This window comes from Caenorhabditis elegans, chromosome III (assembly GCF_000002985.6).
Source record: "Caenorhabditis elegans chromosome III".
Taxonomy (NCBI): Eukaryota; Metazoa; Nematoda; class Chromadorea; order Rhabditida; family Rhabditidae; genus Caenorhabditis; species Caenorhabditis elegans.
Window position 1 is genome coordinate 4,066,147 of NC_003281.10, and position 17,649 is coordinate 4,083,795.

The window sequence follows — 17,649 nt, forward strand, 5'->3', positions numbered from 1 at the left end:
ATTTTGTACTGTGGTGGTGTATTAAAAGTAGGTCGTCTAGGTACTTACTAAACGTCAAGTTTGAATGTCGTGCCTGCCTGCCTACCTGCCTACATCTAGTTTTTTTGTGTTTTTGCAAAAAACTTTTTTTAAAAATTTTAGTTATGTTTGTAGTTTTGTTAAAAATGTCCTGTAGTACTTTTGCAGTAGGTAAATGTGAAGGTACAAGGCATAGGTAGGCTGCCCCGAAGCCAGACTGGCGCTCCAAACCTGAAAGTTCCAAACCCTCGTAATACCTTCTTCCTAAAACGTTCTCTATTTTTGAAATCCAGTCTCACTTCTCTCACCGCTTCTTCTTCTTCTCTTATTCAATTATGTGGCTCCTTCGATTTTTCCTTCAATTTCTTGTACGGAAACACTTGAATTCCGTCGTTTTTGATACATTTCTTTCGTCTGACCACTACAAAATATGTGTACGAACGTGTGCTCAAGTACTGCTTTTCTTGCAGATCCTCCGCCAAATGCCACGTCGTTGATGTGTGAGAAACGAGTAGAAAAAGACAACATCATAGAGGACGAAGAAGACAACGAATGGCGACAACACGGGCGGCCACTTGTAAGTTTTTGACACGTCTGGAAATTTTGAAAAGAATAAAGTAGCTCTATATTATGAATGGAAAAAGTCAGATAGGGTGTTAGATAGATGTTTAAAAAACCTTCAAATCATGCATACCTATGCCTACCTTGTCTCCTGCGTTGTAGGTAGGCAGGCAGGCATTTTTTATTCTTTCCAATAACTGGTAGGGTTTTGTAATGGAAAACACGGTGAGGTGCTGTAAGATTACGCGGGATGAGTAACTTTTGCATTACTACTTAACATTTATTATCAATTTGCTGCAAAAGTCGAAAAATGCACAATTGACCGGGGCTTTTGATCCACGGAAACGAAAATTTCACCTTGACTATAAAAAAAAGTACATAAATCGCTACATCATTAATTTGAAACAGGCCATATTTAACAAAAGAATCAGAGTGGAATTTGTGTCCCGGCTGATCCAAAAATCTGAATTGTCGATTTTTTGAACCACATTTTCTTCAATTCGACCATTTTATTATGGGGAAAAGGTTTTGTGTGGCTAAAAATTTTAATTTCCAAGATTTTGAAAAACAATTCATTTGAAAAATATATCACATTCTGGAACCTGTACATTGTTCAAATAAAAACATTTAAAAAATATATAGAATGTAAAAATAGAAGAAACTTTTCTTTTGCCTATTTTCAAGTAAGGCATGAACTGAGGAATTGCTGTTTTTTTAATGAAAATAGAAAATTGCATTAAATTTCCTCTATTAAACTTGTATTTTACTACTCCACTTTGTGTAAATTTTATCACAGGAAATTTGAAAGATATCAAAAAGGAATCAACTGTAAAACTGTAGAATAAAAAATAAGAAACTATTCAGTAGTTGAAAATAATGTGATAGAGCAAAAGTTAATCAAGATATGAACTGCCAAAGTTGTTCAATGAGGTGCAATACAAAAAAAACTGCGGTAGTTTCACTTTGTCATTTTGACCGTATATAACTATGGGAGAGGTTTTGACAATTTCCTTATAGATCCACACTCTAACTCTACAAGAAGAGCCTGAAAGTTTAATGTATTTTCTATCCTATGATCTGTCAACATGCCTAGATTTTTTGTACTAATTGCAATCTTTTCTTTTTAGTAATCATTGGTCAATTTATGTCAGCTAATCTCAAAATTTGCAAACTAACAAAAATAGTTGCTTTTTAAAAATATATGTTGCCACTTGAAAACTTTCGGCAATTTTAGAATGAACTTATGAATTTGAACTGCTTTTGAAAATGTCTTAAACTTTTCTGAACAAAAAAGATTGAACCAAAGAAAAGCTATTTCGAAACAGAAATGAGAAGAAATAAGGATATAAATGGGTGAAAAAATTGAAATGGAATAAATTGAAAAATGAAACTCGATGAGGATGTGCCCGTCGTGCAACAGGAGAGGAGCCAGTTTCAATAGAACTAAATGGAAAAGAAGAGGCGGGGAGAGGGGAGTTAATGAGAAAAAGGCGAAAAGCAGCCTAATGAAAACCAAAACCCAAAAGGCCATCCACCAGCAAAAACGGGCGGACGAAAAGAAGAAAAGAAGCACAAACTGGAGGGCATTTCCGTCCCCACCAGCAGTCCTCCTTCACACACTTGGGCGGGGCTTCGAGACTCTCCGACAAGAAGAAGCAGAAGCTCTTCAACCCCTCTTCTCCCTTCCATCACCACTTCTATTCTAACATTGTATTTTCTCTGTTTAGGCTTAGACTAGTCTGTTCTTGATAAATGGCTTTCTTATTAAAATATTATACATGTATGTTTTTTAGTCCAAAAACCTAAATTTTGAGGTGTGTAGAACAACCAAAATCCAGAAACCAAAACTTTCATTTGGTAACGGTATTTGTTGGGGGCTTCAATAAACTTCAGTTGGTGTAAAATTGAAAATATAAAAAATTTTCCAACTTAAAATTAGAAGTATCTGTTGATTTTTAAAATTCTAAAGTGGTTAATTCCAAAAAATTATTTAATACTTAATTTATTAATTAGCAATTTCAAATCAGCCTAAGGACGTCCAAAATAAAAAATTCATAGTCTTGTAAATTGTGATGGTATTGAAAAAGGGGGTGTACTGTGATTTTACACCTCTAAAAAAGATTACTGAACATTTAACATCTGCAAAAGCCACGATTTCTTTCGTTAAAAAATATAAATATTGATTAAAACCAGTTTTCTTTAATTATAGTGCACCTTTGAAAATGTGCATTTTACTTTTAATAAACCAAAAATCTGAAAATATTGAAAGTTCACAAATAATATGGAAAAAAAGAGATACAATTTTTTTAAAATTAAGCCTAAGCCTATGCCTATGCCTATGCCTCTGCCTAAGCCAAAGCCTAAGAATAGGCTTAAATCTGAGCCTAAGTCAAAGCCTAAGCCTAAGCCTAAGCCTACGCCTAGGACTAAGTCTGAGCTCAAGCCTAAGCCTAAGCCTAAGGTTGGCCTCACAATCAGTTCAAACATGAAAACACTACTATCAATTTTTCACAAACTAACTAACCTCCAAATAATTTCAGTCTCTGCGAAGATCCGCACGTTGTCCGAATTCCAAATCCGACTATCCACAAATCAGCAGCCACCGTCGAATGCGGAAATCATCACAACGCTTAGATATTTTCAACAAACACTTATCGGGTGAGCTCTTCTTCAAAAATCCCATGTTGAAATAAAAATCCGAACACAAGTTTTATGAGAACCATATGTTGGAAGTCTTGCTGGATCTTGTGGAATGTGGAGAGGAAATGTGAATAAGTACCAAATGAATGTAAAGTACTTTGTACTGCAAATGGTACTTCAAACTAAAATTGGAAAGTCTTATGTTTTCTTCTAGGCGAGTGTTTTTTACTCGTAAAATTGAAATAAATGTGAAGTGACGAAGTGAAGTTTCCGTTTTCACCGGAAATGCTCGATTTTCGAAATTTCGAATAATTTTTACAAGAATCAAACATGACAAGTCATTTGGAAAAGCATTCTATTTATTATTTTTCGGCTAGTATACACCCCTGAAAATGAGTTTTTTTTGTTAACTAAGCTACTCATGGTATCCAGTACCTAATCCAGTCATTCATCTCGTTCGCCTTCGTTTTTTATCCTTTCTCATTTACTTTTTTAACCCCTCTCCATTTTCCCTTATCATATACTTCCATCAGAACGCGAGTTGAAAATAGGAGAAAGGAATTGGCGATTAATTACTTTTCTCTGCAAAAGAAATTGTGACGAATTTCAAAAGTGAAACAGAATCAGCAATTCGCCTAACTAAATTCAAGTTAGGCTTACTATTAGGCTGAGGCTTAGGTTTATTCTTAGGCCTAGGAATTGGATCAAGCGTAGGCTTAGGCAAATGAAGGTCAACTTGCAGACGCGTTTTGCCCTAAAATAATCTTAAACTTCGGAGTAATTTTTGACTGGCTAGAAAAAATTGAAGTATGAGCATTCCGTCATTCTAGTGAGCATTGAGATGCAAACAGAAACCACTAGAATCAAAAAGAAGCAACAACGAAAAAAAAAATCCGAAATTTGGAAGCAAAAAGTAACAGGGAGGAAGAAAACGAAGTCGATGTTCTTCCGGTTGCCCAATTCAAAATTCAAATTGGCGGCGGCGGCGGCGGGAACCGGAAAACGCAACGACGACACAAAAAGAATGCTAACCAAGTGGAGAGCTTCTGCACGCAAGAGCTTACAGCAGTTAATTAAGTTTTCATCAATGGCTTTAGTTGAAACGAATTAAAATTCGATAGATAGACATTTAATTAAAATAATTAAATTGGTAGAAAATATTTACGGAGAGGGAAAAGGGGAAGAGAAACTAGACGGTGGAAAATTGGAAGAGGAAATTGAGAAATTGAGTTTTGTGACGTTTTTTGGAAGATTTCGAAAAAGAAAAACACGTCACTTTGAAGAATATTTGCTAAGTTCAACTTTTTGAGTTGGCGAAAGTTCAGAGCTTGTAGAATATAGGGCGCCTGCCTGCGACCTACGCCTACCTACTGCCTTAATGTGATCCTCAGTTTTGACATCCTTCTAATCAGATACTTAGCCCAAAGAATGTCTGCAACTGTGCAGACACTATACAATTTGTTTTATGCCAAAAATCAGACGGTAGCAGGCAGGCAGGCAAAAACTCCTTTCCAGTTTTTTTTCAACTTCTCTGAATTTTCAGGTTTCTCAAAGACTTTCCATCAACACAAACAAACTACTGTGAACGGTTTTCATCAGACGCGGCACGATGGAATCTATATCCAAATCTCAATTATTCGGCTCTTTACTATGCAATAGTCAACCTTTTAGACGTTTTCCCACTTATCACAAGTCAACCACAAGGTTTGTTATTTTTTGTGGCCGACATCTTACGGGTTTTAATTAAAATTAATTTCAGCAATAGGAGAAGCAATTCTAGACACAATAAAAGCGTTGATGATATTTTTGGAACGGGAATCATTAGAACAACTGCCTTTACTTTTAGCCAGTCAGTTGGGTATTTTTCCAAGGGAATTGGATAAGCAGGTACAGTAACCCGACTCTGGAAGAATTGAAAAATGTGAAAAGTTCAGATTGTGCATCTCCTTGCTGATTGTGTCTTTCCATTTGCAATAAATGACGAGACATATGTGAAATACAGTGTTCCCGGTGTATTAATGCTGGTTTTACAACAAACACATGATCCCAGTGAGTTTTTTTCCCCGTTTCAGATAAAAAACTTAATTTCAGGTTTACACACATGGATCGTCGAATCTGCAATGAATTGTTCACAAGGAGTATATCAAGATCTTCTTCAAGTGATTGCAAAAGGAACGTGTGAAAGCAGGGTTGCAGCTGCCAACTTGCTTTTTCATTACTGGCCTTTTCCGAATCCACAGATTTTGCATAGGAAAACTATTCAGGTATGTAGAGTATTTTTAGTCTTATGCCTAGACCAATTAGCGCTGGCCTAACCCCACTTTTGAACCAATTAACGACGGCCCACTGCAACTAATTTGATTCGTCGGGAAGACTGTGCTCGGAGGAAGTTCAATAAATTATAGATCAAATTCAAAATAATTTGGTAGAAAATTTTGCAACCAAATTATCAATGCAAAATTGATAGGAAAAACTGTCAATTGTTCTTGTATTCCAAATGCAAAAGAAAGTTTAAAAAAATATTATTTCAGTACCGAGTACATGCTTGGCGAACAGTTCAATGTCAATCCACAGGATGCTCTGATAAAACTGCAAGTGTGAAAAGATGTTACGACCCAGTGATATGCGCTGATGTTGCCGATACTTCTCCGCCGATATTTCTATGTCGGAAATGCGCGGAACAAGTGACCGGAGAACGAAAAGTCATAACTCAACACATCGCTCAACCAATGCCTGCTTCAAACGCCACGTGTCAACGACAAGAGTGTCAGTCTCAATCACGACTCGCAGTGACGATATGCTGTTCACATGAGTGCACGAGAGGACATAATCACGTACCGATGAGATTATGTATGGACTGTAGTACATTAGTACATGAAGAAGGGACTATTAAACATTTACAACATCAAGGAAGTGGGGTTGTATGGTCAACAGATGATCAATGGCCAACGGTTGAAAGTATTGTAAAGTTATTAAGGGAAACTACAATGTTTGAAGGAAATGAAGGAGAAGGCAAGAAGCCGAAATGGTTGAGGCAGTTGGATGGGGGAACATCTATGGGAAAAGAGGTGAGGAATCATTGAAAACTTAATTGAAAGTGTAAAACTTTGCAAAATGTCTAAATTCTAGACTAGAGCGGTATCGGAAACTTTTTTAAAATACAAAATTTACCATTTACATATTTCAAACAATTTCAGATCGATAAAATGGCTGACGAACGTCGAATGTTAAGTAGATTCGGAGTGTGGTTAATGGCTGGTCTATGTCCTCCAAATGAATCAGCAGATCCTCGTGCAATTGGGTATATTATGCAAAATGTATTCGAGTGGTTCTCAACAACAGCTCTTCTTCCAAATGATTCAATGGGTGCATCCCTAGAACAATTAAAAACGGATTTTGTATCTGATTGGATCAATATTGGAATGCGTGTTCATAATGCTGTATTCATATCAAGTCTATGTGGTGAATGTGAAGAGCAAGATGGGCGGCCTGTAATCGATCGAATAAAAGAAGGATTGGGACGACTTCTAGCATTGATGCCCTATGACGTCATTAGTCTAGAGACATGGTCACGTGTAATGCCACGTTGGTTGGAAGCAATTGTCAATGATTGTACAGAAGATAATCAACCGGAACTCAAGATTCTTCTCTGTAAGATTTTTGAACCGGATTTGTGTCCACTTCCGTTTGAAACGAAAGAAGTTTATGGATTTATGACTGGAAGAATTGGTGGAGATGATTATGATGAAATGTTTAATGCATTGCAATGGATTCATGTAAGTATTTTTGGGCCCAATTCACACACCCATTTGAAAATCGATTAACGAATTTTAAGAAATTTTGAAAATATACATTTTCGCATTTAATGTTGTAAGGGAAAATAGCTTCATGACTTACAACAGAAATATTCTTTAATTTTTCAGCAACTTTCCCGTTTGGATATCACAATACCCCTGAACATGATTCTTGAACATTTCAATCGATGCTTACAAAAACTACGAACAATCGAGATTCCACCACTTTCTGAAAATGATTTGGAAGAAGAAGAAATGTCAGTGCATGTGGTCCTAGTAGATACACTGGTGCTCCAGATGAAGCTCAATGATTCTGATCGATCAATGACACCTGCCCTCACAGATAAACTTTTTGAATGTATGCAGCTATTAGTATCAATTCCAATACGCGCGGTGCCACATTCCTGTCATGATCCAGAGTTGGATGGGTTTGCAGATTGTCAGCGTAAGTTTTTGAATTATTTGGACTTTTAGTTATTAAATTCAAAATGATTATAGAATGTCAGCAAACAGCATTTGTGCATCAAATGGTGATGAATATTACGCAGAAAGTGTGCCCAAAGCGGGAAGTTGCAATTATTGTGAGTGTTTCTTAAAATTAAAACTAAAATTTAATTGAAATTCTTTTGCTGAAATTCTATTGAGACTCTAAACAACTTTGTGGGTTTTTCCAGAACATTGGTTACCATAAATTTTATAATAATTACTTCCTTGCAAAACCTCTAGTTAAACTCACTCCGATGAGCTTCCAGACCACCGTCGACGAGGATCCAAACTATGATGAACAGACGACTGACACGCCAACTGGTCCTGGAAGTACATTATTATCACCTTTAACTGAGTCGGGAAGCAAAGGAACATCTCCGGGAACGTCTGCTCCGTCAAGGCCATTTCCAGAACATCTTCAAGCTCAAACGATGTGTGTTGCTCAGGCTTGTGAAGCTGAGGAAGAAGTTGAAGAATGCGAGTTTGTTGGAATACTTCCGTGCGAAGAAATGGAAGTAGCGATGGCTGAAGCAGTTACTCATGATAATGTGTTAGAAACTGGACAAGTTGTTACAAGTACAACAGTTCATCCGAGTATAAAAGGACAAATCATTCAAACTCCACAGACACCTGTTCAAAAGCAACCACCATCTGATTTTTGGGTGACAAGTGTCGGAAGATTTCGATTTAGTTTCGAACAACTTCCATCTCAACTTAAAATGATTCATTCTTTACTGTCATGCTTAGATGAAGCCGTCGAGCCCGACGTTGAGTTTTTCGTAATGAGCTCTATGAAGTACCTCTGCCTTCATTGTGAAGCTTTAAGTAATGCTCGACGAGAACATCGTGGATTTTTAATATGGACTCAAGAGAATCAAATGGTTCCGAAACTCTGGGAACGACTCCGATCAGATTACATTCAAGTTGGGGAGCTAGCCACTCATCTATTACTCCATGCAATGACCCTGCCATGCGGAGAGGAAATGTTTTGGAAAATGGTTCACAGAGATTTCACGTCACCGCAATGGAATGTGAGATTTGATGCAGTTGGAAAGGCTTATGTGATGGCTCAAATGATCAAGACAGCTCCTGTCAAAGCAAATAAAGTGGTTCAAACTTGCTTGGCAGCAGTTTTCTATCACTTTATTGCTTCGTTACACGATCCGAATCCATCCGTGGCTCAGAGAGCAATTATTGCTTTAAGAGCTATGCCTAGACATACTTTGAAGGTGAGATTCAAATTTAATTAAGAATTTTTAAGCATCAACAAATTTCAGCTAATGTGTATGTGCTTCGAATCACAATTTGATCATTGCATTGTGGACCGTCCGTTGATCATTCATGCGATCACAATGATGTCAATTTTGCTCCCCGACCAGACTACTTTGACTTTCGACTTTTTTATTCAAAGATTTGAAACTCTGGTGTTGGAAAGTCAATTGAGCAGTCAAACGGAGGAGAACATTTTTGTGCAAGGTAATTATATTCTTTGAAATGGCAGGAAGGCACGCCTTCAGGCGTACATGCCTATCGCCTGATGTTTGCAAAATACTAATTCAATTTAAAAGTGATAATTGTAAGGGCAACTAATTCCTAGAAACGAAGTGTTTATTTGACATCAGTTGCTTTTAGACAAGAATTTTTTTAACATCAAAAATGAACCAGTAAGACAATTTTTTGAGAAAGAAAACTTTATTTAAAGTTCCCATAGTTTCCCATGCACTTTCACGCTAAAATTCAGAAAATGGGTAGGCAGCAAGGGTGGGCAAACTTTTTCAAAGTCAAGAAATCAAGAAAAATCAAGAAATTGTCTCCGGCCAATATTTTTGAACGAAATTGGAAGAAATAGTTAAATTTATCAGTCTTAACTTATTTGTTAACGAATATCATCAGAAGGAACTTCGAAAATGGGCAAAACGTGCAAAACTAATGATTTTCGACAAAAACTTTTTCAATCTTTTTGAATTTCTTTCTGAAATTCTCGTTTTTCAACTGAAATTGGGTTTTATGGTGTTTTTTGAGTTAATATATTCTGAAAATGACAAAAATAGCGAAAAAAAAAATTCGGAAAAAGTGGAAAACCAAACCCAGTTTTTGCCTAAATTAAGCCTAAATTTCGAGTTAAAAAATTTATTGATTTCTTGACACAATTTATCACGAAATCAAGAAACAAGAATTCTTGACAAAATCTCAAGAATTCAAGAATTTCAAGAAATCAATCAATTAAGAATGCCCAACCCTGGTAGGCAGGCAGGCACAAAATAGGCACATCCTCCTGCCATAGATGCCCCTGAATTAACCATATAGTGTATAATTTCAGACCTAATGCACACTGATCCAATGTCCGAACTCTACCAACGAAAAGTATCAAAAGCAAGATCCGCAATCGAAAATGCAAGTACAGCTCGATCAATAGTTCGTCATCTAAAACAGTATGACGGAATGAAGCATCAATTAGCACATCTACCATCAGATCCAGGTACGTAATATTTAGTTCTATTGAAATATCTTTTACATTATTAACATCTGTTTTTTTAAACTCTCATCTAACATTTCCAAATTCTTACCACTTCTTATTTGTCTATCACTACCTCTTCTAACCATAACCCTTATATTGTGATTCTAGCTTGTCCATCAAATGTGCTATTAACCAATAACAATCCCCTTTAGGCACCTGTAGTCATTCCAACTGTTTGGTAGGAGAACCTCTTACCAAATCAGTCTTTTACCATAACAGATATTCATCTATCAAGTCGTGTTGCCCGGTGGCGTCGTCGTGGACGTTTATCAGAAGCCGCTCTGTCAGCGCGTGTCAAAATACTAAAAGTTGTGACAATGGTACGAGTGGTTAATCGATGGAGAGAAATGGCTGCTGACGTGGCACTTGGTGCTGCGTCTCTAGTCTCTATGATGACGTCTGGTGGCGTTTCTTCAGCTGCTGGATTGATGTGTATGTGTGCATAATAACTTTGGAATGATTGGCATGTTGGATGTAGTCTTTATTTGTTTTAAACAGGTTTTAAAAATCACATTTGAAAAATAACATATTTGCTCATACAATGTGATGCATTGATTTGGAGATTGAAGATTTAATTTATCAGATTTTAAGCGCAATATTTTTAAAAATTAACATTATTAAGTCCCGAATTATGATGAGTTTTTAGAGCGAGAGGAGCATAGGTGTTTTTTTTTAGTTTTTTTGTTAGTGGAACAATTTTTGATAAGCCTAAAAGTAACCGAGATATAGCCTGCCAAAGTTTAGCTATGACGCTAGACTGTTTGAGGAGCATCTGTAATTTTTTGTAGAAAAACTTAATAAAATACTTGGTTAAATCCTATTCCGCCTAATTACCTATACGCCAACACGCCCACTGCCAAACACCTCGTAAATATTTACTTATTTTCCCTGTTGATTTTTTTTAACAACTATACACTTTGCAACATCAACCAACTACACTCACGGCAAAATACACAGTAGGCAATAGGCAGGCAGGCATGAGGCATGCATAAAGTTGGCACCCAGACGTGCCTGCCTATCAGGGCGGACTCAATCTTTTTACCATAGCCGTTTAAAGGAACATCACTCCGCTCACTCACGCTCTAAAACTTGAACTTTTGCAGAACTCCGAAGTTTTTTTAAATGTGATAATATCAAGCATGAATTTCATTTCTCTGTCAATTTTTTCAGAACATTTAAAATCACTTTTTCCGTTTTTCACTCCTAATCCTTTTTTGAATGGTTTTTTAAAAATTATTTTTTGAAATGACTTTCTTCTAACTCACACTCACCTTTTCCCAATAATTTGTGAATGTCTATCGTTGTTTGGGTGTGATTCTTCTACTTCTAGCTCTTTCTCTATCTTTTCAATTTGCAATTTTTTCATTTTTAAAGTCGGCGGAAAATTGAGTTCGAAGGTGATTCTTTTGAATTTGCCAGGCAAATACACCTTGTCTCACCTTCCCTTGAATTTCCACCGACATTCCCCACGCCTTCTAACACTTTCTCCCTTTTCAATAATTTCAGCAAATGTGGCTGTAAACGACGACGTCTCCTCGCCGAACTCCTCTGTCACTGCCAACTACGGGCATGGTACGCGTGCATGTTATACCCATCGAATGGGCAGATTTTTATCCCCCAAAAAAGCTTTCTTTCGCTTCTCATTGATTAATTGATTTGAGAGTAAACTTCTATGCATGCAGAATTTTCATTTTTCGATTTTTCATTGATTAATTTTTTTTGTTGAAAATATTTTGTTTTAGTTCTCTCTTTTTAGTTCTTTAAGTTTGCCCAGAATACATCTTGCAAAAGATTTATCTTTCGCAATTTATATTCGAAAAGGAATAGGTTATGTTTAAAATACCTTTGTTCTTGCTTCAAAAATTGTGGATCTTATTGATTTTGAGACCAAGGTGCAGACGCGGTGGTGGTTAAAAGCACTTAAAATTGATTTTAAAAAAAGAAACAAAAAGAACCTCCTCCACGATAATTTTTCCGAGAAATCCTTAAATCACTGGCTGAGGTTTCATTATTTTCTAGGCCACTGAAAACTGTTGAAGTTAAAAAATTCAAAAGGATCCACATTTATGAAGCATCCCATTTGAAGACGTACCTGAAATTATTCAAATTTTCTGAGATTTACAGTCCAAAATTTAAATTTTGAGATGATCTATATATTTTTTAATTAATTCTAGAATTTCCATACGGGCGAAAAAATGCCGGGCGTAGCTTGCCTTGAAATCGAAAAGAAAAATCACACGCCTAGAGGCAGGCGAGTAGGCATTTTAAGCATTTTGAATAATGCTCGGGTTTCGATTAGTTTTAAAATTGAAAACCCATTTGAGATATTTTCAATTGTCTAAAACATTTTGCTGAAGTTTGTTTCAACGCATTTTTAAATTCTTAAAATTTTTTAAATAAAACATTTTTTGTGCCCCCCTTCCGTCTGGTACGTGTTCAAGTTCCAATCTTAAAACAACCCATTATTATTCCTAATCAAAACTGTTTCAGGAGGTTACGGTAGACTCCGTGAATTCACTGATGAGGAGAGTAACATGTGTCTTCTATTCAATCGAGTCGTTGATATGGAAAATCCAGAACGACATACCGTATACCTAGTCGTTTCGCTTTTTGTCACATTTCTTTCCAATAAGAATTCAACGCCCACCGATGAGAAGGCAAATGCAAAGAAACAATCTCTAGTATTTCGGCACTTTAACACATTGCTGGGGTACAGTAGTACTGAAAAGTGCTTCACGATTCCGCCAGCCAGGTTACGGTAGGTTCTTAGCTTGGAAAATCCAAATTTTATGATTTTTACTTCAGAAAAGCTGCCGTTTGCAATGCTTTCATTAGTGGACTCCCTGAAATTTTGGACATGAACTTGCATACAGGTAATTCCATTACATTTTTCTACCAACCTGAAAATAGCTTTTCAGGAAACCAACTTCTTCCAACAGTTGCTCAACTTCTTATTCACTTGCCAAGTCCTCAAAAACTGGCTTCTGACCAAAATGTGACCAACTACTCCCTTGCACTTTTGACCCAGCATACAAGACATTTATGGCTGCAGTCACTGATTTTGATACTTTATAAGTACCGATTCGATCAACTTCCAGTCAGTGAATATATTGTCAGGCTGATTGGGATTGTGGTGAAGACTTTACAAAGTGAGTACATTCTTACCCCCGTAGATTTCTACCTCAAATATTTCAGACCAAGTCCACGAGTGCTCCGATGCCGCCGATCAATCCGCAGAAATAGACACGTGGGACGAGATTGAAGACGACGACGTGGCAAGGGCGGAGCTGATCCGACCGGAAAGTCTCACAGTGACAACAATCCAAGAAGCAACACCAGCCGCTGAAGGAATGGTTCATATTGGTGCAGTTTGTGTAATGCAGCCAACGATTGTGGAGCCGGAAGGATTGGCTCCGGAGCCATTGATAGCAAGGAAACGAAGTACTGCTGTGCAAGAAGTGAGAAGGAAGAAAAGTGCAATTGAAGTGGTTAAGAAAAGGTGAGATTTTTAATGGGGACTTTCATCTAGGCGCTAAGATACCTACAGGCATGACTTACCTTAAGCGAAAAGTAAATATGTCTTTTATGGATTTCTGTTGAGTACTGTAGGGTTACTGTAGAATTGAGCCAAGAGAAATCTGGAGTTCACTGGAGTTCACTAAACTTAAAATTTAAGTTGTACTCTCCGATGTGGACATTGCAATGAAGCCATCGAGATGTTCGACGAAGAAACCATTTCTCTTTGTCTAATAGCTCTCGAAACATTTCTACACCGAGAACCTTCGATGGCTGCTCCGATTCTTTTCAAAATACTTTATACGGTTACCAGGTAACATATTTAGAAAACATTGAATTTGGTTCTCAAAGTTAGAAATCTCAGACTAATTGACACTCCAATGTACCCATGGCATTCAACCGAGATGTTCGTACCAGCAAACTCTCGTTCAGTTGCAAAACAAATGCTCCGTGTCTCTCTTCATCATCTCTCCACTTCCGCAATTTGTCTTCAACTCTTCGACACAAAAATCCCTAGACCTGACGCCTTCTGGTCAGTCGTCGCACTTTCGCTGGCTGACTTTCCCGAGTTGTCTCCGGTGTACTTCATTCAGATTTTGATGGAAGATCTGGAAGAAAGCTGGCCTGGATCTGTGAAGCTTATCATGAAAAATTTGGCATTTTATATTGTTGAAATACCAACTGATATGTATAATAATCCATGGAAAGATCTCGTCGGCCATCTGGAGACGTTTTTCAAACGATATCATTCGGCAGTAAGCTTTGAATTTTGAGCATTTTTTTCAATTTTTTTTTGAAAATCTCGTAAAAATATTCGCACACACAATTTTTACAGATATCTGCTGACAATGGAATCACACCAACACGTGCTGAAATCGAAAATGTGATCATTGTGATGACTCACGTGTTCAAAGTTCAAACGTTCTCTTCAAGCAAGTCACCGGTCACTTTGGTTGAAGCATTTGCAAGATGGCTCTCCGAGTCACTTCACAGTGCAGATGTATCACTGGAATCACTTCTTGGCGTCTGCACTGCTTGTAATAGAGCCCTGATTCGGGTTAGTTATAGGTTTGAAGGAATTTTAGAATAGCCAGTTTCCAAACCTTAGGAGAAAGTTTTTTTTTTTGAAAAGAAAATTTTCACAGAAAGTTGCCAAACTTTAAGAAAACGTAGTAAGCAAACAAAGTTCAACAGAAAGTTGCACAAGTTTGACGAAACATTGCCGAACTTTAAGAGTAAGTTGTAAACAGAAGCTCCCGGGGCGCCTAAATCTTTTCTCATTTTTTCAAACATTTCACGCTTGGAGTACTGAAGATTTTTTGATTTCCAGTGATGATTTTCAGAGATTAAAACTTCTAAAAATCTACTCAAAATAAAAAAAAACGTTTTTAGGAACGCGACAAGCAATGCATCACAAGAGCTCTTGTCACAGAGCTAATGCAAGCTATCAAATTCAAAGTAAAACTTCATGAATCCAACTACGTCACAATTGCAAACATGATCCTTCAAGATGCTGGAGAAGATATCGAAGTTCCTCTTTTAGATGATCAATTCAATACAGCTGCTTCTGAAGCAATAAGACCATTCCTTTTTGAAGTATTGGACTTTATTGCTGACTTACATGTTATTGCAAAATTGAAAAAAGAATCGAATTCAGATGCCCTCGGTGGTGATCTGAAGGTTAAGTTGGCGGAAGCTATAGGTAAGATTAAAGTTTTAAGACATGATCTTTCATACATCTTTCTCCATTTTTCCAGCCGTTGAAATGTCAAGATCCAATGCACGTGATTGCCGTACAGTAATCCGTTTCATTCCATGGCTCATGTCTCCTCCTTCTGTCACACAAGCAGCTCCGAGTGCATTTGCCGATAGTGTCACCAATGTCCGTGTGCTCTCCTGGCTCTTACTCGGTGCTCTACACGCCAATCATTCATGCCTTCCAGTTCCAATTGAATGCTCTCAGCATATGGCTGATTACATTCATTTTGTGCTGGCTGGATTTGCCGATCAATCGAAGGTTTTTAACCTTAAAAATCTCAATATTTAAAATGTACTATTTCAGCAATCCGTTGTACATATGTCAGCTCTATTCCATGCTTTCCATCTATGTCAACTATGGACTGTCTATTGTGAAAGAGCTGCAACTTACAGTTCTACAACTGCTTTTGCTCATTTGGTTGATTTCTGGGCTCGTGTAACTCCCGCTATTCTACAACTTCTCAGTCATTCAAAAGTGGTACGGTAATTGAATAACTGAAAAATATTTTCAAAGTAATTCGGCGAACGGTTAAATTTTTTAGTCTCCCGTGAAATTCAATTTTTAACATTTCGAAAAAAAAAAATTGGTAGGAAATTCAAATTAAATTTAAATAGTTTCAAAAACTTTTGGCGGGAAACTCAAATGCTCATTTATTTTTTTTTAAGAAAAAACTTAAGAAAGTATGGTCTAAAATTTTTGAAATATTTGGCTGGTAATTAATTTTGAATTATTTCGAACCTTATTGGCGGGATGTTCAATTTATTCCCATAGTTTCTCATTTCAACTAGCCACAAGAATGCCTGCTTTCCAGGCAACCTAGAAGGGCAGGCATGTATGCCTAGAGACTCCCTAGTGGCTCACAGAGCACATATAAACCTTATTTATCAATTGATAGTGAGCATAACAATTTTTCAGCTAGCCGACATGGTCAACTTGCACTTTCTGAACACAATCCAAGCTCTTCAACAAGTAAATTCTGCTCTTCTCTGTCAACTTTACTCGATGTGGGCACCCATCCTGACTGCCTATCACTCGCAAATACCTAATCAATTAAGGTAAGTCCTTTCGATAACTCTGATCCGCTTCTAACCATTTCTCTTATGACAGAATGAAACTCGACTCTTGCCAAAATCAGCCCTCCCTGGAAGCTCCGTTGGTGACGGAGTGGCTGAAGAAAGTGAGATACAAGATATCGCAGGTCGAACTGCAAACCTCTGCTGCCTCGCCCTACTACACTGTCTAAATGATCAATTCGAAACGTTACGGGTTCACACAACACACAAACATCCTTCACAATACGATTTTCGGTGCTTTCAAAACAAAACAATGAATTTTTACTATAAATGGTTTCTCAATTATTATTTTTCTACTTATATCAGGAATTCATTTGCAGTAAATCTTTCGGGTGGAACATGGTGCATTGGGACAGGGTTTGCACAACTTCAAAAAGTTAAATTTAACGCACATTTATTTAAACACAAGTACCGTTTTTCTCTATTAGTGCTGCACCCCATTTTCTATTAAAAGAGTCACTTGACAGTTTCGATATTTTCGGGTATTTTTGGGTATTTTTTGTATATTTTTGATGATTTTTTGATAATTTATGAAAGCAATTGAATTAGTGGGTCTTTTTGTTACAAAAGTTCGCAATGTTCGCAATGAATTTCTGCTGAAAAAAATGAGTTTTTGTCACAAAAAACTAGTGATCTATAATTGAAAATTGCCGTTCGAAAATTAATGCTGCAGTCTCCAGTAGTACTGCAGTCTCCAATAGTGCTGCATTAAAAAAGGGCCTGGAAATTAGTGCTGCATGCAGCACTAATAGAGAATATACGGTAGGTACTTTTGTAGAGGAGAACAAACGGATTTTTTTGCGAATAAGAAGAGTTTCGAAAATTATAAATAAATCGCAATTTTTTCCAGACGAATTGAAAAAGAAATCATCAACCATATTTTGGCTCTTGTTAGGTAATAACTTCTTCAGCGTACACCTAACGAGACCCAAAACATTAAAACAGTATTGAGACTTTGGATAACAATAAAACGAGTAAGCTTTCAATCAATTTTTATTCAATTTCTTATTCTTCTTTATTTTTTAAATTTATTCGTCTTAAAACATGAAATGATATTTATATTCGTCGAGCTTGTGTTCTTTCGAATTTCTCGGAAAATTCCGTTTTTCCTGAAAAGTTTTAATTATCTGCTGAAAGAGCTTACCTTGGATGCTCCAACATATTGGAGCACTTAAATTTATCCTTCCAATTGGTTTTTTGTCGTCAGTTCAGGATCCTTGTCGAGCATTCAACAACTCCTCCATTATTCCATGAAAGTCCAGAGATCGGGATGTCATGCCCAAG

The 17,649-nt window shown here is 36.9% G+C and overlaps 1 protein-coding gene and 1 non-coding gene across 3 annotated transcripts; both read left to right on the forward strand.

Annotated features, from left to right (window-relative positions):
- Window positions 1-486: 486 nt before the first annotated feature.
- unc-79 (Uncoordinated protein 79) lies at window positions 487-16,703 on the forward strand. 2 transcript variants are annotated; one of them, NM_001267957.3, is made up of 26 exons: window positions 487-595; window positions 3,120-3,237; window positions 4,763-4,923; window positions 4,979-5,106; window positions 5,154-5,268; window positions 5,311-5,483; window positions 5,751-6,287; window positions 6,417-6,995; window positions 7,143-7,458; window positions 7,512-7,594; window positions 7,766-8,728; window positions 8,777-8,975; window positions 9,820-9,978; window positions 11,524-11,589; window positions 12,508-12,775; window positions 12,823-12,890; window positions 12,936-13,166; window positions 13,213-13,516; window positions 13,694-13,846; window positions 13,898-14,288; window positions 14,369-14,590; window positions 14,926-15,235; window positions 15,291-15,550; window positions 15,596-15,769; window positions 16,208-16,347; window positions 16,400-16,703. In NM_001267957.3, the coding sequence occupies exons 1-26, from the start codon at window positions 571-573 to the stop codon at window positions 16,533-16,535; spliced, it is 6,279 nt and encodes a 2,092-aa protein (NP_001254886.1). In that variant the 5' UTR covers window positions 487-570; the 3' UTR covers window positions 16,536-16,703. The 2 variants fall into 2 exon arrangements, with proteins under 2 accessions (NP_001254886.1, NP_001366699.1); NM_001381816.2 differs by lacking the exon at window positions 11,524-11,589 and having other exon boundaries at window positions 16,400-16,651.
- On the forward strand, window positions 5,330-5,350 carry 21ur-12567. Its single transcript, NR_052221.1, has one exon.
- Window positions 16,704-17,649: the final 946 nt, after the last annotated feature.

Coding starts and splice junctions, on each gene's coding strand:
- unc-79 (NM_001267957.3), top strand. CDS start 571: ATGGCGACAACACGGGCGGCCACTT. Junction 8,976..9,819: donor GGAGAACATTTTTGTGCAAG/GTAATTATATTC, acceptor GTATAATTTCAG/ACCTAATGCACACTGATCCA. Junction 12,776..12,822: donor ATTCCGCCAGCCAGGTTACG/GTAGGTTCTTAG, acceptor TTTTTACTTCAG/AAAAGCTGCCGTTTGCAATG.